The 20,810-nt window shown below is 46.2% G+C and overlaps 2 protein-coding genes across 23 annotated transcripts in view; one reads left to right on the top strand and one right to left on the bottom strand.

The window, feature by feature from the left end:
• The first annotated feature begins 27 nt into the window (after positions 1-27).
• TELO2 (telomere maintenance 2) lies at positions 28-20,801 on the top strand. 20 transcript variants are annotated; one of them, XR_005954698.1, is made up of 23 exons: positions 34-422; positions 838-1,115; positions 1,602-1,670; positions 2,608-2,755; positions 3,136-3,238; positions 3,957-4,025; positions 4,884-5,025; positions 6,283-6,419; positions 7,153-7,241; positions 8,467-8,577; positions 9,204-9,289; positions 9,537-9,634; positions 10,540-10,656; positions 11,614-11,685; positions 12,218-12,388; positions 13,035-13,126; positions 13,952-14,051; positions 14,534-14,598; positions 15,179-15,307; positions 17,029-17,141; positions 18,326-18,436; positions 20,251-20,514; positions 20,661-20,801. XR_005954698.1 is itself a non-coding variant. In XM_041462285.1 (22 exons), the coding sequence occupies exons 1-21, from the start codon at positions 100-102 to the stop codon at positions 18,427-18,429; spliced, it is 2,616 nt and encodes an 871-aa protein (XP_041318219.1). In that variant the 5' UTR covers positions 34-99; the 3' UTR covers positions 18,430-18,436; positions 20,661-20,785. The 20 variants fall into 20 exon arrangements, 16 of the variants coding, with proteins under 16 accessions (XP_041318225.1, XP_041318215.1, XP_041318214.1 ...); XR_005954697.1 differs by lacking the exons at positions 20,251-20,514; positions 20,661-20,801 and adding an exon at positions 17,244-18,221 and having other exon boundaries at positions 33-422; positions 15,192-15,307; positions 16,984-17,141; positions 18,326-18,453; XM_041462285.1 differs by lacking the exon at positions 20,251-20,514 and having other exon boundaries at positions 20,661-20,785.
• IFT140 (intraflagellar transport 140) overlaps positions 19,923-20,810 on the bottom strand; it is an 85,812-nt gene continuing 84,924 nt past the window's right edge. For all 3 annotated transcript variants that reach the window (XM_041462278.1, XM_041462279.1, XM_041462274.1), the window contains one exon: positions 19,923-20,262. In XM_041462278.1, the coding sequence (XP_041318212.1) occupies positions 20,062-20,262 (201 nt within the window). In that variant the 3' untranslated portion in view covers positions 19,923-20,061. The remainder of the gene's footprint in view (positions 20,263-20,810) is intronic.

Here is a 20,810-nt window from a genome sequence, read left to right on the forward strand (position 1 = left end):
AAGGGGCGGGGCTCGGCCCCCTTCCGTGCGCTCGCACCGCCCATTGGCTGTCGCGCGGGGCAGGCGGAAGCGGGGCCGCCGCGAGCTCCCTTCAGCGTGATGGCGTCGGCACTGGCGCCGCCGGGGCCGGGACTCGCTCTCGACAAGGGGCTGGAGCTCGTCCTGCGGGAGGCCGTGGCGGCTCTGGGCCGGCCTGGGGAAGGGTTGGTGGCGGCGCTGGGCGCGGTACGCGCCGCTCTGGCGGCAGCGGGCGGCCCGGCCGCCCTCGGGGAGCGGGAGCGGGCGCTGTTCGGCGCCTTCCTGCGCAGACTGGTCCGGGCGCCTGGCGCGGCGCGGCCCGAGGGCCTGTGGCAGCGCTGCTTCCTGGAGGGCCCGCCCGGCCTCGTGTTCTGCGTCTTGCTGGAGGCCCTTGGCTCTGCGGGGTCAGTCCGGGTCCCCGGGGCAGGCGGGCGGGGATCCCCTGGGCTGGTCTCAGCGCGCAGCAGGGTGTCTGGGGGTGCTTTCAGCTGGGCCGAAGTGCGCAGCGGGACGGAGATGTGTGTGGGCGCGGGCAGCCCTTACCCCGCCCTGAGTGCCTTCAGACCACACACGGTGCTGTGCGTCCCGCAGACACAGAGCTCTGTCAGCCGTGGTTGTTGAAGGTCCTGAATGCTTGGAGCCGAGGAAGCTGCAGATAAAAAGATACTAAAATGGCTGGGGTTTATTTTTGTTTGTTTTAAACCCAGAGTAGCAGAGCAGAGGCATTTCAGTAGTGATACCACAATAGAGAAGTAGTAGCATGCAAATCTTATTTTTACCATTTAAAAGAGCCAGGAACTTACAGTTATTTTCTTCCAGCTCTGGCCTTGACCCGAGGGAGGTAGTTGGGGTCCTGGAGCAGTTCCTGCAGCAGGGCCGGCTGTCAGCATTACTGTGGGAGGTGTGTCAGCCGCAGGCACAGGCAGGCTGCCTGGAGCTGCAGGGCACCCTGCTCAACACGATCGTCTGTTTGCCCGAGCATGTGAGCAATAAACTTCAGGGGAAAAACCCACCAGTGTTCTTCCCACAGAACTACTTCCCTCTCCTGGGTGATGCAGTTCTCCAGGTGCTAGAGAAGATCTCTGACTCTCTGCGGGGTAAGGCTGCAAGGATGACTGTGCTGTAAGGTCTCTTTTTCTGAAGAAGTGTTTTGAGCGTGGACCCCATGGCTGCTGCTTGAAATACAGATGATAACTGAGGCCTTTTGGAATCCACCAAAAGCCTGTCTTCCAAACAATTAATCATCTGTTGCTAAAGCTTTGTTGTGGAGGCTTGGTGTGTGCTGAAGGAATTGTTTGGGAGATATGAGTGGTACTGAATCAACCAGTGGCATTGCTACCCATGCCATCACATTAAAGCGGGACTGAGTTGCTTTAGCCTTCTGCCTGTCACTGTAACTAATACTGAATGGTGGTTTATGCATGAAGGCAGGTAGTGGAGGGAGGAAGAGATGATGCTTGAAGAGAAAAAGTCAATGTGTTTTCAGAACTCAGCACTTTTGGAAGTCTCTGCACCTCCTGCTGAAGGTTGGTTGGAGGATGCTGGTGCCAAGCTTACTTAAGCTCATGTCTGTTTTGTCCCAGGTGGCTTGGACTGCTCCATCTCTTTTGTTTCTCATGTCCTGGGGAAGGTGTGCGTTCATGGACGGCAAAGTGAGTGTTTTACTGTGTTCTTTTGGAGAGGGGGAATGTGTTTTAGTGTATTAGCATGGGAGGATGACTGTGATGACCAACGGAAGGAATGGGAGACCAGCAATTTGATTTGGAGCTGTTCCGAGCTGAGCAGGCTGCTCTCTGGCTGCTCAGCTGTGTTGGTAGATACGTCTTGTGGGAGCACCCATTGGTCTGGCACTGCTTAGAATTCTGAAGCTACTGAATGCAGTAGTTAACAGGGCTGGGGAAGATGAAGGAGGAAGATTTTCTGTCTCTCTACTGTGATGAGGAATTCTGGCCAGTTCCTTTGGCTGCTTAGGGTGGTTCTTACCAGTCAGTTCTCCATTTCTGTTTTGAGCATGAACAAAGAGGAGCAGCAGAGCTGGGGAAGGATCTGAAGCATAAGTCTGAGGAGGAGCAGCTGGGGGGCTCAGTGTGGAGAAAAGAAGTCTTAGCGGGGACCTTCTCACTCCACAACTCCCTGACAGGAGGGTGCTGCCAGGTGGGGGTCAGCTCTGCTCCTAGGGAACAAGGGACAGGACAAGAAGAAATGGCCTCAGACTGTGCTGCGGAGTCTTAGATCAGATATTAAGGAAAACTTCTTTGCGGGAAGCGTGGTCAGGCATTGGAACAGGCTGCCCACTGTAGTGGTGGAGTCACTAAATCCATGGAGGGATGTGGCATTTGGGGACATGGTTTAGTGTTGGCCATGGCAGTGCTGGGTTGTAGTTGAACTAAATGGTCTTAGAGAGCTTTTCCAACCTAAATGATTCCATGATTCTAGTCGTATTTCTACTGCAGGAAAAAAATAGAACTTAAAATTGTACATTGTATTTTCTTCATGTCGTGAAGATCTTGAAATTGTCAGGTTATTCTCAAATGCCATTGTACCAGTCCTGCTCATCTGGGGTATTTACTGTTTTCTCTTGTGCTTCAGAGGAAATTCTGGGAGTTTTGGTTCCCCGCCTGACAGACCTCACCAAGTCAGACTGCATTTGGCAGAGGATATGCTGGCAGTTGGTGGAATGTGTGCCAGACCGCTGGATGGAAGCAGTGGTCCTTGGTTTTGTGCAGAGTGCACCTGGGTAAGAATTCTGCTTTCTCCCTGATCCACAGCAAAGGCAGGAATTGTCACAAATACTTGCAGAATGGGTCTCTGAAAGGTGCTGTGTTTGTGTAGGTGGTTTTTTGCACTGTCATTTCCTAAAAGACTCAAGGGATAAAGTAGTTGATTGTTGTCTCTTAGGGAGAACCTACACCATTTCTTAAGTCTCTTCATCATGACATGCAGTGGAAAAACAAGAAAAACAAGTGAAAGCATTCTTTGCCATTACTGGCTCACTGTCTGAGTTTAGAAGTATTCTACAGACTTAGTTGCAAATAGCTGCTCTCACATTTTCCTATGATTAGGAGCAGCATGACAGCAATAACATGGATTCCTGATGTTTTATTGTTGTCTTGTTAGGGCAGATGTCTTGTCCAGATTGCTGGGTAACCTGGTTGTGAAGAACAAGAAGGCTCAGTTTGTGGTCACACAGAAGATGCTGCTCTTGCAATATGGCCACACGGTGAGGACTCTGTGGGGAACAGTAGTGTAGTAGTGCCAGGTTTTCCCTGGTGCCAGTTTGGTTTTTAGCTGAGCTCTTACTCTGCCTGAGTAAGGTTTAACTCTTCATTCCAAAATGAGTCCCCAGTCTCCCCACATTTGTGCGGCTGTAACAAGAGTGGGAGCGGTGAACAGTAGCTTTGAAATCATGGGATTCATGTGCTCTCTCAGGGTTAATGGTGATTAGCGAAGTTACTGTACTCCTCTGGAACTAAAAGTTTCAGAATTCTGGGGAGCTGAAGGCATTAAATTATTTTAGAATCTGAAAGAGGAGATGGAAACAGCCGGGATCAACCCTCAGGAGTAAGAATTAGATTAAAGACGTGAGACAAGGACCGTTGGGTTTTTTCCTGTGCACCTAAGTTTGTTATGGGATGTTACGAACTGCACTGTGGCTTGTGATGCTGTTGTGAGAGATGTTCTTTAGACTTCATGGTAAAAGTCTTTAGACTTTGTTGGTAAAACACTGTACTCTATTTCTGTCATGGTTTTCCATGTATTTCATCAGCAACTGCATATGTGTGCTTGCTTGTTTTTTTAAATTTGTTTACTTTTCTGTCTCTGAATGTTGTCAGCCATTCCCTTAGAATTAAGTTTAATGTAGTAAATAAAAACACACACTTGTCATTGCTGGATGAGAGCTTTATGACCAGTTGAAGCAGTTGTGGTTTTCCTTGCAGACAGCCGTGCTGCAGAACCTCCTTGGCTACCTGTCCCTGGACAGCGTCCGGCGCACCTTGTTGCTCAGAGTAAGGCTCACTGAGTTGCTGATGAGGTATCTTATGGGGAACATTCTGCTCTGTGTCTGTCTGGGAGTGCACAGTTTTGGTTCTTCTCTCAGGCTTTCTGGTTGCTGTTCATGAGAGTGAGGGAAGCCCAGCTGTATCACAAGTGAGCTGTGATAAATGAACCAAAGCTTTCTGCACTGCTGGCATTAATTTTTCATATTTAATTGGTAAATTGTCTTCCAAGTAGCAAAAGGGTTGGGTTCTGACAGATGTCCCATGTCCTCTGTCCTTCTCAGCTTCCTCAGTAACCCTGTTTATGTGGCTGGGCACATGGCAACAAGGGATCAGATTGGTGGACAGTTGTCTGTTTACCAAATGGTTGATGTTTCAGAATCTCTCTCATGCACATTTTCCTCAGTGGGGATGGCAGATATTCTACCTCTCCAAGTCAGTAGTGTGATGAAACTTTTGTGAAATCTGTATATCTGGAAATCCCTACCATTTTGTCAAATTATTTTTTTCCCACTGTTTACATGTTCTAAAATGATCTGAAAGGACTGACAGTTATCTAAAATTGGACCAAACTCAGATAAAACCTTATAATATCATGCTGTTTTTTGATAATAATACATATTGCTTTGCATATAATGTTTATTAAGGAGAAATAAACACCACTTTTAAATTTGAAAACTCATTGTATTTAACAATATCTTAAATGAAAGTGCAGTTCTTGGGTGGTCAAACACAGTAGGTTTTGGGCCCTGAAATTCAAAATATGTATTTTTTTTCCCTCTTTGTAGGGAGAGTAAAAATGTGCTTCAGAAATTACCTCTGTATAGAAAAAATCCATTTCAGGCCAACCTGAGTTCTCTGGTGTAGGTGCTGCAGGAGCTGTTGGAGACCTGGAGCAGCAGCAGTGCTGTGAAACACTCCCCAGCTGAGCAGCAGCTGTACATTAGCAAGGCCATCCTCATCTGCCTCTCCCACCTGAAGGAGCCTGAAATTGCAAGCTGCAGACAAGGTGAGGCTATGTGAGAAGCAGGGCTTAGATTTGTTTAGCAGAGTGTCTTACTACGCATAGAAAAATATCTTGTTTTGATCTGTGGATAAGCGGAATTGTCCCATGTTCACCTTGGCAAATGGGGCAACCTGCTGGAGTCCTCTTTAGTATTGACATGATAGAATTCCAAGTGCATAACTTTAGGTTATGGAATTGAAGAAGGTCTGTCTTTGCCTTAAGATTCTTACCTGAGTTATGGTTTGAAAACACTGAAGTTTTCTCACAGGAAAACAAGGACTGACTCTGGGATTAGTGAGACGAATGGTGTGATTTGTGATTTATAGGCTTAACCTTGGAATACAGGTGCAGCTCCAGAGAGGCAGGGAGGGTAACTGGGGTTAAAAAGCTGTTAGATTGGTGTCTGACAGTCCATGGGCATTCCTCAGTGTGAAGTGAGGAGGTTAGTCACTGGCATGGACCTCCAGTTCTGTACTCACACAGTGCGTAGCACACTGGGATCCTGGCCTAATATATCTGTTTCTGTTGAAATAAAAAAAACAAATCTGTAAAATGTCTAGAATTACTTATGTGTGTGTGTGACTTATGGGGAATGTGAAGGTTCACTTCAAGACTTGCCCATCTGTTTCATTCCAGAATTAATTGTTCTTTAAGTGAATAAGAGATTTGATACGTATTGCCAGTTCTGTAGTTTTATAGTCAGTTTTTTGTCTGACAGCTGTTGGAGAGATAAGCATTCTGAGATGAAGGAGGTCAGTCAAACAGCAGTAAGCGTGCCTGGTGAAGTTGGCAACCAGTATTCCCTGAGGGCTGAGAAATACTTGTGTTATCTGCCTGTTTGAGCTTATCCAAAGATAGGCAAATGTCTGTCTCTATGTGATTGTTGTAGTGGTCAGAACTTGAAATGTCCTCAAAACATAACATTTACTTAAGTGACTCTGAAACACTCTAAAACCAAACTAAAGATTGGCTTGACTTACCATCCTTTTTTGTTTTAGTGAAAACCAAAATATTGCAAATTTAGAATATATTGTAATGTTTTGTTGACTTTGTAGCTCCATGGAAGGGTGTGGGTTTGCTGTGCTGGTGCTGAAGGGCACCACTGACTGCAGGAAGGGAAGCCACAGTTCAGGGACCCTTTCTATCCATTACTGTGTGCTGGGTGGGTAAAGCTGCCCTCCGGGAAGCACATAGAGATAGGTGTTTCTGACACTGTTTCAGAATTTCAGACATGCACTGTTTGCTGGTTGTTCGTTTCAGAGCTTCTGACAAGCATGATGGAGGGTGTGAAATGCCACTTGGAGAGCAGTCTGCCACAACTGCGGCGTCTGGGCATGGTGGTGGCAGAGAGCATCAGCTTGAGCATAAACACTGAGGGGCCTGTCCTGAAGTTTGAGGTGAAAGTTTCACTGAAACTTATGACTGGTGTGCTAGGCTTAGAGGAAGTAAAAGCTTTAAACCAGCTGATTCTGGGCATTATAGCACTTTTTTATCTGGAAATAAGGAGAGGCAGTCACACCTTCAAAAAGAGAGAATCTGTTTACAAAAAAAACAATTGTATGTGATGGTCAGGTGGCTGAGAGTTACCTCAGGAGTGCAATCTACTGGCAGAGGTTAGGCTAAACTTGGTAATTGAAGTTTATCTTACTGCATGAGGGAATCAGAATCTGATTCGTGGGAGTTGAGAGGGAGCTTCAAACCTAAAGCAGTGGTGAACATTCAGTCCCTAACATGGTGGGAAGACCTGTTCTGAGCTGGGATTTTCAAGACTGACATGGAGATATTTGCTCTGCTCTTTCCAGTAGAATTTGTGTGACTTATCTGAATAAATCACATTAATTCTGTAAAAGCCTGCCACATTCCTCCTGTCACATTGCCATTTATTAAATGTTTGAAATATGGAAATAACATTCAGGCAAGGTGTCATCAGGTACTACTCTTAAATATAAGGACAAAGATTACAGCTGCCTGCTGTAATATTTGTCAGCACAGGGATTGAAACAGGATTGCTGAGGGTTCATCTGCTAATGATTTAGTCCATGTGCACTACAGTGGTGAATGTTGAATGCTGGGCACATTTGCAGTAAGAGTAAGTAACAGAGTGCAGCAACAGTTATTCTGAATGTCTAGTATGAAGAGGACGATGAAACAAGAGAATTGAAGTCCCTTCTGGTGCAGACTCCATCATTCTGTGTTGTCCCCAGCCTTCCAGATGATGAGTAAGTTGTTGCTACTGTTCATGATATCTTTTTGCCCTTCCATGCTTTTCCGCATTACACACAAGAAGTATGTACAGTATTCAAGACTTTTTTATGTGTTCTTAAGCATCATAATGCACCAGCTTCTTACATTCATAATTCAGTTGCTAGTGTGTATTAAAATTGCCTGTTGATAGCTGCATGTGGTGAAATTGTGGTGTAGGGGTCTTGTGTGCCCTTTGGTACAATCAAATGGACATTTCTGTTTGCTTCTTGGAGATCTGGTATTTGTGTTGTATGCCCCCAACCCATTCACCCGTGACTAAAATCTACTGCATCTGTCACTCTAAAGACTGGCTCTTCAGTGCTCTTAACTTCCAGAGCATCTGCTGGGGCTCTTTGGGGCACTTTTTGATCAGCAGAGGAGTGAAGCACTTTATGTTATTAGCAAATGAAGCTGTCCAGCTCTCCAGGGAAGTACAAAAGATTCGTTGCTCCCATTTTAGGCACATGATCAGCATAGACAGCTGTTAGAGACTGGTTTTGAGAATCAGAGAGATGAAAGGACAATGCCAAAGTCCACTGAAGTAGGTTGAGACAGAAAAAATATGCTCAATTATTGTATTCATCCTATGCAAGACCTAGAAATTGTTAAAAATGGGGTTTTTTTCCATTTTGAAGAGTCATTGAATGGTTTGGGTTGGAAGAGACCTTAAAGTCCATTCTGTTCCACACCCTGCCATGGACAGGGACACCTATTAAGACCAGATTGCTCCCAGCCCTGTCCAGCCTGGCCTTGAACACTTCCAGGGATCCAGGGGCAGCCACAGCTTCTCTGGGCACCCTGTGCCAGGGCCTGCCCAACATCATAGGGAAGAATTTCTTCCTAATATCCAATCTAAACTTAGTTTCATTCACAGTTTCAAATCTGGTGCCATTCAGTGTGATCTGGCTATTGGAGTTTTTCCTTAGCAGTCCCAGGTATTGTGCAGGGGAACACAACAAACTAGCCAGTTTAATTTTTTTAATCCATTGCTCTTCTTTTAGAAGATTCTGCTTCTTTTCTCCCCTTACTCCGTTCTCCTTCCCAGTACTTTGTTCTTTGTGTCAGCCAAGCTGGGTGTGAAACTGCAGCAGGAATAATTATCTGCTGTTCTGTTTAGGCAGCAAGGGTTGGTAGGGTGGGTAGTTTCTTCCTTGTAAGAACTATTACTGTAGTCATTTTAAAATTTCTTGTTCCTCACAGCAGGAGTGAGAAAGCAGGTGCTGCGCTGCCGCTGGTACCAGAGAGTAATGAGAAATCCTCTACTGCAGCCCCTGTGATGCCAGATGAGGAGTCAGATGCTGAACTTGACAGGTATGGGGCAAGAAACAGGGAGGAAATGGAAAATAAATGGCAGATGTGGGGGAAAAGGATCTGTCAGTACCTGCATTTCTTGGCAATTGTTGTGATTTCTTTTTCAGCTGAGCGGTTTGCAGCAGAGCAGGGCTTTGTGTAGGAAATTGCATAGTCAATAAATTAGGCAAGGCCTGTGTTGCGGTGTGCAACCGCTGTGTTTGTACTGTTTGACTTAGATATATATTTCCTGGAAATTGTGGATGTATTTACCCATTTTAATAGTGGACCACTTTATTCTGTCACCATATGAAGAAATATATCTATATATATATGTTAATATGTATGTGTGTATATATATATATAAATCTATAATGAAATCTCAAGAGTCAGTTTCTAGTCTCTTGGTCATCTGTATCCTGTACTTGACCAGGACATCCAGTTCCAGTTCTGATCACAGAACTGCTCTTTCCCTAGGGCTCCCAAGGATCCCTCTCAGGCCAGGCTCCAGCAGTGCTGCTGAGTGATACAGGAGTGATGTGGTTACGACAGTGTATGCACTGGTTCTTTCTCTGTGGGTGGCTATCTGGGTAAAGTAAGAACATCTGCACCCCATAAACTAACCCCTACCTTTAATTGTTTTACAGTGATGATGACCTCATCCCTTACGACATGTCTGAGGATAAAGAGCTAAAAATTAAGGCTCCTGTGTATATCCGAGACTGTATTGAAGGTAGGAGATTTTGGGCTGAGTCTTCATCTGTTTCTTACTGAATTTGGGAGAGTGAACTCTTGCATAGGTGTATTTTTTCTGATCTAATTTGAAGAGGCTATAGAATTTTGGAGTAATTTCAGTTTATTTCCTAGTGCTGGTCATGCTGAGTGTCTGTACCAAGACAAATGGTTGTCAGAAGGAAGTTTGGGTATATACCCATATATAGCCATTCTGTTAATAACTTTTGTTTGTCCTTTGATTTTAGTTCTGACTGGATCAAGATCTGAAGATGTGGACAAATGGGAAGCTACAATCAAGGCACTTGAGAGCTTGGTTCGGAGGAATCCAGCAGCAACAAGAGAGGTGAAGTAATATGAACTGGGTTACAAGAGGGCTGTATTGCCAGAAGGCCTATCCTTTTGCTGTCATGGGGAGACTAAACGTGCCAGTGGAGCAGAAGGCCTGGCTAATGTGTAACTGGGTTAAAGATACACATTCACAAGCTTTCAACTTGGAAGCAGAAGGAAATAGTTGCCTTGAAGGTAAAGCAATAGAGCACAGGGGAACAGAGAAGTAGCAAAAGTGCTGGCAGCACCCTGCCATCTCCAGTGCTCAAAATAAAACTTTCTACAAGTAGTGCTTGCTAGTGTGAGGAAGCTTCATGCTTTGTGCTGGGCAGGAAAAACACTAAAAAATGAGACTACAGAGCAGCCATTTTTGATTTTGAATTGAAATTAAATTTAATTGTTATTCCACAACAAAAACGGAGGCAAAATCAAATGCACTTTCATATTTGTTTGTACAAGCATAATGTCTTGTGGAGGGAGTAACTGGATTGTACTGGTCAAGATAAAAAGCTCAGGGCAGAGGAACCTGGGGCAAGGTCACTGCTTGCCACTACCTGCTAGTGAACATTTGCAAGTGTTGGAGACACCAGCTGAGCAAAAGAAGGGCTGTGCTGCTGTACCCTTTAACTCATCCCTTACAGTGACTTCTCATTCAGTGTCATGATGCTACTACTTCTCTGAAACAGTCCAGTGAAATATGGACAGAGAATTGGCAGGTGGGGAATCTGTTCCGGGTTTTGGGAAATAAGTCTGATGGCATCTGGCTTAATGTGTTTTCTTTCCCTCGTAAGGAATGGACATGTTGCCTAAACAAAAGACCTCCTTGTCTTTGTTTGACCATTAGAAGTGGTCCATAATTCCTATGAGGAAAAAACCCAAACACCATCAGGGTTTTGATTCTTTTTTTCACACTTTGAGCAGGTTAGTGTGGAGCTGGCAAAAATATTATTGCATCTGGAGGAGAAGAGCTGCATTGAAGGCTTTGTGGCACTCCGTCAAAGAGCTCAAGTAGCTGTTTTAACCACAGACCCAATACCTGTGAGTTCCTCCTACTATTTTCCTTTTTCCAGTTGAAGCACAGGCAAAAATTGAAGCAGCTGAAGTCTCTTTCTCATTTGATAGAGGAAGCTGTTTGTGTGGTAGAACAGGTAGTTCGGGTCTAACAATATTTATGGTCCTGAAGAATCTGCAAGGAATGTCTGAACCAGGGGGAAAAAGAGCACCCTGTCAAACAGAGGAAATGTTTGGAGGCTGTTGGTTCGTGTGAGTGTACCTGACAAGGCACATCAGATAAGAACTTGTTGTACTGAAGGGTTTCTCATAAAGGGAGGCTGAGGCACAGAGGGCTTCTGCAGAGAAAGACCTGACTGGTGACTGTAATGAGGGAATCACAGACTGGTTTGGGTGGGAAAGGATCTTTAAAGCCCATCTCATTCCAACCCCCTGACATGCCAGGGACACCTTCTACTGTCCCACGTTGTTCCAAGCCCTGTCCAGTCTGGCCTTGGACACTTCCAGGGATCCAGGGGCAGCCACAGCTTCTCTGAGCACCCTGTGCCAGGGCCTCAGCACCATCACAGGGAAAAATTCCTTCCTAATATCCCATCTAGATCTATTCTCTGCCAGTTTAACATCTTTATCTTTCAGGCTAGCCAGGCCCCAGTAAAAAGCTCCATCCATCTTTCCTGTAGTGTTCTTTAAGTACTGAAAGGCCACAGTGAAGTCTCCTAGCTGCTGTGGTGGTTGTTTGAGTACCTCTGCATAGGAGGGAGACAAGAATGATGCAGTCTTATCTGTCATTTAGATTTTTTGGGAGAATCTAGAAGTGGAAGTGGCTGAATTTCCCATTTACACTGTGTGTTTCTTCTCTTCTCTTGGAGGCTTGCTGTTACTTAACAGGAAGCAGAACCTATGAAATTAAATGCTTTTAGAGTTAATGGGAAGGCTGTTTCTACCATGGGTCTGTGTTCATTGTACCCTGCTTTTTCTGTACAGGTTGCAGAGTACTTGACATCCCAGTTCTACTCTCTGAACTACAGTCTGCGTCAGCGCATGGACATCCTTGATGTGAGTGCTCTCACTTCCCACATTCCTTCTGTCTGCTGTGCCAGTGCTGAGGTGTAATGGATGTACCTTTTATTCCTCATGGGAGGAGGCAGAGGCATGGGAATCTCTTACATTACTGTTTGTGTCTGGCATTCCCCTCTTGTTCCTAACCCTGCTACACTCCATCACACAGGGATCTGTCCCCACAGAATGCAGAGCATGTGTTGGACATTTGCCTGGGAGAAGCCACTGTTTGCTTTCACATCATCGGTGTTTTATCTTCCCTTTCTGGAGGACAGTGATCTGTCTGTGACTGCTTCCACACTTGAGTCTGAAGGAGGAGCCACCACTCTGTTTCAGGGCTAAGTGACCAAGTGCTTGGTCAGTAGCTCAGAGCCAGGTGGCTGTTGGAGGTCAATTTCCTACTGTTCTTCACTCTAAAACTGTTGTGCCTTTCTGCCTTGTTGCTCCTGTCAGTTTGGATGCAGGTAACGCTTTTGTTGTTCCCTAGGAATTACCCATTTTTAAAGGAACCTCTCTCTGTTTTATCTAGGTATTGGTTTTGGCAGCTCAGGAACTGTCCTGTCCCAAATTCCATGGGAAGACTACACATTCTGATGTCCAAAAGCCTTGTATCCAGCTCCCTCCAGCAAGTGACAGCTCTAAGGGCTGGAGAAGAATTGTTGATGAGAGGATCAAAAGCAAGACTCGCAGATTTGATAGGGTGAGGCCAGAGGCAAACTAATGTAAAATCCACCAGAAATAGGGACACTTGGAATTAATGTAAGCTCTGTCTGGAAAGAGAAAAATACCTATGAAAGTGGACCTAATCCAAAGGAAAGTTTGGATTTCCCTTCTCCAGCAGGGAGAGGAAGATAAACCTGAAAATCCTTACCTGGCTTTGAGGGATAATTGTTCTGTGCTTGTTCTGAGCTTGTGTGGCCACTGCAGGGAGCTGTGACTTCACCTCGCAATCCCAGGGCCTCTGTCAGACTAGCTGCCTCTGGACTACACTGTCACAACCTTCCTATTTTCCAGAGAGATAAATTGATGTCAGTTTCCTAGTTTCCAGAATTCCCCTGTGGTTCAGCCTGAAGAGTTTGCCTTCCAAAACTCCTTTATCCCTCCTATATTCTTGTTCCTTATATCTGACTGAGCAGTACTGAGGCATATTGTATTGAAATGTTTAGATGTGGAGAAGATCCGAAGTGGGAAGTGAGCAATCCAGTCAGAAACTGGTAGCCATAGGTGTACAAGCAGTAGTTGACGATGGGCTGGCTGCAAGGAATCTGTAGTTTTGACAGTGTCCAGTGAAGTGGAAGAGCTGGATACTGTATCTTGTGCCTAGACTTCATTTTTCTCTTGGACAGGGTCAGTCTCGTGTGGAACTGGCTTCCCACCCAAACAAGTTCAGTTCTGTTGCTGGGTATTTCTTTTTCCCGTTGATTCAGCACTTTGACAGGTGAGTGTGAACACCTCAGGATGTGGGATGTGGACATGGCCACTTCCCGAGTGAAACTTTCTGCTTGTCCTGCTTGCCTCAAAGCAGCAGGCTACAGCTGAGGAGCTGTGCAGGAGCCCAGTGACACCACACTGACACTTGTGTCTTTCACAAAGCTTGGGGAGGAGAGGGTTGTGGTCTTTTGGACTTAACCCTTTGAAGTCTTGTGGGGCAGGAGTATGTAGGACCTTGCAGAAGTGAAGATCCATCTGCAGGTACACAGACAAGTAATTCTGGCAGTACCACACCAGTTGTCTTGGCTGAGCCTCTACTGTGGGAGGCTCAGAGCTCAGAACCACAGAGCTCAGACTGCAATCTTGAACCAAAGTTAGCTCTGTCTCTGCTTTGGCCTATCACCTGCACTGGGCTTTGAGGCCACAGTATAGGACACAGGACATAGTTTATTGTCAGTCCCTTAAGTCTTTGTGAACCTAAGGAAGGCTGAGTAATCAGTTCCATGATAACCATTATTGTAATACCAGTTGTAATAGTATGGCAGTGGGGGCAGCTTTTGCCTATAGGTCTTTACAGGTAAAGCCTGTTGGTAGAATGTGTGATATCTGCTGTACAAGTAGAGGATATTGCTCTGCGGGATACTGGTCTAGGAGAAAAGACGAGAGCAAACAGCTCTGATTTCTTTTAACCTGGTAGTGCCTGAATAATGACTGTTGTTGTAGGGGTTCAGGCTTCTGGGGACAATTCCCCCTGCATAACCCTCCTGACTGTTCCAAAGAGGCACTGATCATCCTTCTCATTGCTACACAACTCTGTGTCTTGTACTTGCAGGCCTTTAACAACATTTGATCTTCTGGGAGAAGATCACTTAGTCCTTGGAAGACTGGTTCACACTTTAGCAGTTCTGATGTACTTGGCTGTCAACACTGTGGTAAGGAAGGGCAGAGGGCAGGGGTGACTTCCAGTCTGGGAACTTGAGGTGTCTTCTGGGCTTCAGGGCTTGCTGCACTGAGACTGGCAGGAGGTTGGAGTTGAGTGGGCTGAGAAGTTGTGAAGTGGGCTGGGAAGAAATAGTTGGAAAGTAGACATGGGATTCAAGCCATCCCTGCACTGTCTTTTGCTTTGTGTCGACTTCTTGGGGGGATTTGGCACATTATTTCACTTTACTGCCAAAGTTTCCACATCTGTAAAATAAATTCAGTTGTATCTGATCTTAATAAAACCTTTGTTCAAGCATTTGGACAACACTCCCAGGCTCGTGATGGGATTGTTGGGGTGTCCTGTGCAGGGCAGGAGTTGGGTTCCTTCCAGCTCAGGACATGCTGTGATTCCATGAGCAGTATGTCTTGAGGCCCAGCTCTACAGGGCAGTGTGGATGGTGTTCAGTGCTGCTGTCACAATCCTCTTTTGCAGGCAGTGACAGCAATGGGAAAGGCACTGCTGGAATTCGTTTGGGCACTGCGTTTCCACACAGACTCGTGAGTTACTGTAGTTGTATGTTCTCATTTTTAAAGATCAGCTGTGAGCCAGCCTCCAGTCATGGTTTGTCTTTGTCCAAGATGAGCATCTGGCTCAGAGTGTCAGTGACTTAATGCATTTACTTTGTGCTCTCCTCCAGCTGTGTGTTCTTATGACTGTGTTTAATGTCAGCCCAACATGTGAACTTCGCTGGTGTCTTCTGGTGTGGCAGTACAGCCATTACCTATAGAAAGGTTAACAAATTTCCTAACTACCTGTCCACATGATAGTTTCATCTGTGTTTACCCAGGGAGCTCAGAAAACTTTAGATTCCATTCCAGCATTCAGTCTTGGAAAGGAATTAAGAGATGTAGCCAAAAAGTCTGTAAACATCCAATTTCTGTTTTGCTCTCAAATGTGTCCAGGACCCTGAATTGTGCTAGGCTCCTGTGCACAGCAGGGACTCTGTATGTGAGACACACTGCAAAATTACACCCCGAAGCAGCAGGAATATGGCAAAAGTTGTCATGCCATTTGAAACTGGAGAGCCCCTGAGATGAGGAAATCAATGCAGAGCATAAATTTACATGACCAGTTCAGTCCTTGTCCACAGGTATGTGCGCCAGGGCCTTTTGTCCTGTATCTCCTCCCTGCTACTCAGTGTCCCTACAGAACGGATGCTGGCAGACATGACAGAAGAGCTGTTGGAGACTCAGTCCTGGCTGGGAGGTAAGACCTGGTGGGGTACAGCAGTGCTTTTCTGGTTAGTGATGTGGTCTTTGTGCAGTGTCTCTTTAACTGTGATGGCAGCAGTGATGTCCTGGCATTGTACATCAGAGATCTGCATGATCAGGAAGTAGAGCACCACATGTGCTGTAGGGATGCAGCACTGGGGTACCTGAGGCATAAGCCAAGAAGTGGGTATGGCATTACAAACTGTGACTGTCTTCACAGGCCACCCAGAAAAATCCCCAAGGATAGTGTGTGCCCCCTTTCTCCATCTAAGCAGCCAACCACCCACGTCAGGAAGCTGCAGGACGTGTTGTCACGTTGCCTGTTACACCCAGGCAGTGACTTCGGCCAGCAGGAGCACACAAAGCTTGTACAGCCTGTTTACACCGTGCACTCACAAGGGGGGTGTTAGAGCTGAAAACGGGAGGAAGAGGAGCATGGCCTAGTCTCTAGTTTCCTATTATTGATGCAAAGAAAAAGCTACAAAAGACAGCAAATTACTTTAAATGCTGTACCAAACACACCTTACACCAACACAAACTGTGTCTGTAGGTTCTGGCAGGCTGGAGCTGCACAGATCAGTGCTCAGGTACTGCAGTGAGCTGGAGTGAAAAGAGCAACTAATGTTGAAGCCTTCACTGTGTTGTGAGGGTGATTCTTGTGACTCCCTGGTCTGGTTTCCTTCACCATTCTCACTTTTGGTGAGTTGCTTCCCACAAGGAGCAAGCAGGAAGCAACACTGACCCAGCTGGCCTCTGATCCTGGCAGGTTGGGTTGCTCTGTGCCCTTTGAACGGAAGAGAGCTGCCATGTGGGGCTGAAGACTTCACTTTTCTCATGACACTGTGTACTCTCAGGAGTCTGCTTGTCTCTGCATTTAACACTGCTGTTACCAAGCGAAGCCTTTCAAGAATGTATTTCCAGCATGAGGGTTTGCATAGTCTGTTTTCAGTGAGTTATTATGGGGAGGAGGAGGAGGATGACCAAGATAGTAGCAATTTTTCATGCTTGTAGGTAGTGTAATAGACCTGTCTTTTCATCTGGTGCTTTTGCATGAAAGCTGCATGGTTATTCCTGGTGGGAATGAGAGCAGGGTAAGATAACTGTTGTGGGTATACCAGAGAAAGGAAAACTGCTGTAAGAGTTGTTCAGAAGCCTTAAAGAATTCAGCTTCACATATGGTCAGGTGCAATTTAAGTGCAATTTAAAGGGCTTCTAGAGCTGCTTCCTGAAACCCACCAGCTTCTTGGGCTGTGCCTTTGCTATTTATTGTAAGGCTGTTGGGGAAACAGTTGCACAGGGAGGTACAGGGCCCTCCCTGCTGCTCTAGGAGATCAAGTCTGGCACTAGAGACCTGCTTCTGTGACTGAATCACAGGTCTGTGCTCATGGACTTAGCTGTTGCTTCAAGGCTCTTCCAGACAAGATTTGTAAGAGGAGTCACATATTAGCTGTGTTGTAGCTGGGAATGACAAACTGTCCTGCATGGCAGTCCTGACTACTATGCCTTTTAGCTGCTTTGGGTTTTAGCTTAAAGCATCTGTGTTTCTCCTGCCATGGCCAAAGCACAATGATGAACAGTGGGATAGGAAATGTTACACATTATGTGCTTAGTAGAAATCCACAGACTTCTTTCAGTTTGTTGTTACATCTGGACCTCTGCAAACTGCTGCAGCGTGTCCTATGACTGACTGTTGGCCCTTCAACCTGTTGGCTGCAGACCTGGCCCTGTCTGCTTACTGGATGCTTTGGGACTTACCAGCTGCAGAGAGAGAGGAGAATCCACTTTGGACTTGTCCATCATTACCCTTAGTTGCCCTGCTGGACTTGCCAGTGAGTAGCCTGATCCTTCCTGGAGGAGGGAGGGAATATCTAAATGCTTCTAGGAAATGCCCTAGGAAAGAGCATTCCCTGAGGAACCCTTTGATTCCTTAGCAGCTGCCTTTGAGGGAATTCCCCACCCCTTGCAAGTGCTCTGCAGCTATGTCATGGGTAAGTGAGGTTTATGTCAGGACCAACAGGACACTCTGTGTGCCACACAGGTGCCTTGTGCCTCCCATGCAGTGCCAGCAGTGCCAGGTCCATACTGGTGGAACAGAAACAGCACCAATAGTACTCTGAGCTTTTGAGCTTGTTCCAATCTGCCTTGTAACCTTCCTTTTTGTCTTCTGCAGAGGGAGTATGGAAGCACCAGGGTGCAGCTCTCTCTGGATTATAAATAGCTGTGCTCCAGTGACATGAGTCATGTGTTTGGGCTGACAGTGCTGGGCTCCCAGCACACTACTCGTGCGTACAGGATATCCTCACACAGGCTCCCTGCTCTTCCAGGCTCCCCTGCTCAGACATCCTGCATGCATCCTGGTTGTTACTTTGCAGGCTCATTAAGGGCCCCTGGAATAACAGCTGCTGGGAACAGCCTCACACTGCCCTTACGTGCTGTGGGAAATGTGGAACCCGTTGATCAGAAGATTGGTTTCTCAGAGTGGAGAATATGCTGAAGCTTGGGGCCTGTCTCTTTCTTTCCCCGTTGGCATCATGACCCCAAATTCAGGAAGGAGCACTGACCATTTTAGATTGCAAGAATGGCAGAGTGGAGACTTCAGACTGTGAAGAAAGTGGATTTCTAGCTACAGACTTCACTCATGCTTGTAGCTCAGCTGTATAAAGCTTTTGTGTAGCTCAGGGTGACAAGTACAAATTCTGGCATGGAGATTATCCCATGGGATCCAAGGTCAGACAGTTTCTACAGTGTTTCAGTCCAACTGACTGTTTCTCCTAAAAAACTGGAGCACTACCCCATGTGACAGTCAGGGCTTGGCTGAACTCATGCTGCTTTACATGATCAAGTTTGTGCATCTCTGCCTTCTGGCCTAATGCAGTTCCTGCAAGTCCTGATGTCCAGTCCAGCCGAAGGTGCAAATGCTGTTGTTTAGTTCTGTGATTGTCAGTAAAATAGTGAGAAGTGTTAAGGGCACTTTTTCCCATTCCCCAATTAACAGTGGCTGCTTCTTTTGTAGATGTGATGGAGAAAGACCCTGATGAAGACTGCAGAAGGCTGGCCCTGCAAAACTTGCTGCTAATGGAGAACCTGAAAAAGAAACTTGAAGCTGTTCCTTCCTAGCTGAAGGGTAACAGAAATGACCTTTACCTTGTGCTCTTGCCAGCTGGATGTATTTGGGCACTGCTGGGGCCTTTTCAGCAGTCACCTGGCTGGAGGAGAGGAAGAAGGGGGAAGGGTGCTGAGCTGTAAGCCAGCGAGCTTGACTTGACATCTGGACTTTGTAGTGGAGGCCAATTGAGTGAGCTCTGGGTATCCGGTACAGCGTGTACAGATGCAGGAAGGTAGGCAAGCGCTGCCATCCTCCCGCGCCCCCAGCCCCCACCCAGCTATTTATAACTTTGGCAAGTCTGAGCACTCAGCTAAAAATACAGGGAAGATCTCACAGAGCTTCTTGTCAGAAAAACAGGAGGGCTGGGGAGGGCCCCTTGCCACTATGACCTGCCCCTTATGAAGGCTCCCACATCCCTGAGCAGCTGGAGTTCGGGGGACGAGCTGTTGGTCTCTGCTGGAAGGGGTGGAAGGAATGGCACTACTGATGGGATGCAAGCACTGGATAACTACACTGAAGTGCTGAAAGTGTGCCAGACTTTAACAGCCTGAGCTAGAACTGGGCTGTGGTTAGGAAGGAATAGGACAGGGATTTCTTTTTGCATTATCTTAGTACAGAAGTAAGTTTCTACTAAAGAATAAAAAATGCTCAGATTTTGACCTTAAAATCTCCCCAAACCTTCTTCCCTGAAAGCAATTTAAAAACTTCATGTTCACCCCATGTTTTGAAGCAAGTCACAAAACATGAAAAAGAAAAATCATTCTAAGTGTAAGGGCTAGTTGGTAAGAAAGGTGAGTATCCTGCTACCTACTCCTTGGCAGGGCACGGTGACAGGCAGAGAGGTGAGCAGAACCTTGGTTCTTACATTAAGCTTTACTTCTCTCAGTCGTGCTTGTGCCAGGGAAGAAACTGACCTCCAAAAATCTGACTAGTACAGAGTGGTTTGATGTAACTGCAAGAGAAGGAGCTTCAAAGTAAGACAGAAGCTTCACTCGCTCAGAGTGACCCAGCTTGAGCAGTGATTGGACTAGGGGGCATCCAGGATCCCTTCCAACCCAGGCATTCTGTGACTCTGAGGTTTACCCCAGATGTCTGTAAGGAGTTGCTCTACCCCACATGACCCTCTGATTTATTTAAACACAGAAGCTTTTGTTGGGGAAACTCTGCCTTCAGCCAGCAGGAGTGGGTAGTTTGACTTTTAACCAAGCTCCTATACAAATGGGATGGGAATTGTTTTCAGAAGGTCTCACTTCTAAGGAATCACAGATCTGCACCTTAGCAGATCACAGTTGAAAGGCAACTCACAGTTCCCACCTCAGTTATTCAGCTCTTCTGTACTGAGAAAAAGTCAAGTTACAATATGCAGTTCTTACTGGGTTTTTTCTGCCTCAAATTTATTAAAATACTAAAACCAGCTTTCTAACAGGATGTGAATTCTAACATGTAAATTGCTGTATGCTGTGCTTGAGAGAACATATTAACTCTAATACTGTTGCTTGTACAGTCAAGCAGGAAAAATAAATTTCTTGGTAATCACCAAAAAGCTGTGTGGGAACAGCATGTGACTGATCTGGGCCCCCTAATGAGGATGGAATAAATGAGCTGATAATAAAGTCAGCTTTGCATTTGGTAAATTATCATTGTCAGGGGTCCTCCACTTCATCAGCCACTTCTTCCTCCTCCCTGTTGTCCATGCTGCCATGGCCAGAGTGTGCTGGGGCCAGGGCTTGGCTCATGGGAACACCAGCTCCTCGGTGCACAGCCTCCATGGTCTGTGGGGACACATAGTAGCTCAGGTTCGAGGCTGGAATTCTTTTCTGCATCTCTTCCAGGTAGCGATAAGCCTAAAGGAATGCAGAGATCACTGTCAGAGGGAGCACTGCTGCAGGGGCCCCAGTAAACCATTTATTGTACTTTGCACATTAAAAGTGAAGTTCATCAGCACAGCTGGAGGAACTCGCACATGGCACCCTCGTGTTTCATTGGAGCAGCAGGCACTGGACCTGTTCAGGGGGTGTGTGGCACATCTGCCCTGAAGGACAGATTCACTGTTTCTTCAAATAACTTGCCATTTTACAGTTTTCTTCTCTGGCAAGGTAGCAAATACAGTGTGTGGTGGCATTGCTGAGGCACACACCCCCAGACTTACCCTCTATTCTCATTGAATTACTGGGAATGGTTAAGAATCTACCAGCATTTACACTCTGTGTCCTGTATGCTTTCCTTTTCTCTTCTCCCATAGAATGAAAAATAGAGGTAAAGTTCCTGAGCTGTGCCTCACCCTGCTGCGCATTTAGGCTTCTACCATGGAACATCTTCCTGTGTGAGAGCCACGCTCCACCACGCTGCACAGGTGGACAATATGGCTTCTGTAGGTTAGAAGAATTAAGAC

The sequence above is a fragment of the Pyrgilauda ruficollis genome, unplaced genomic scaffold (genome assembly GCF_017590135.1).
Source record: "Pyrgilauda ruficollis isolate IOZ18807 unplaced genomic scaffold, ASM1759013v1 scaffold16, whole genome shotgun sequence".
In the NCBI taxonomy this organism is placed as follows: domain Eukaryota; kingdom Metazoa; phylum Chordata; class Aves; order Passeriformes; family Passeridae; genus Pyrgilauda; species Pyrgilauda ruficollis.

What these genes read in the sequence shown, in the direction of transcription:
- TELO2 (XM_041462280.1), top strand. Translation starts at nt 100, where the DNA reads ATGGCGTCGGCACTGGCGCCGCCGGGGCCGGGACTCGCTCTCGACAAG. An exon ending in TCTTGCAATATGGCCACACG is followed by an intron (nt 3,239 to 3,956) that starts GTGAGGACTCTG and finishes TTTTCCTTGCAG; the next exon opens with ACAGCCGTGCTGCAGAACCT. An exon ending in GGCCTGTCCTGAAGTTTGAG is followed by an intron (nt 6,420 to 7,152) that starts GTGAAAGTTTCA and finishes CTGAATGTCTAG; the next exon opens with TATGAAGAGGACGATGAAAC.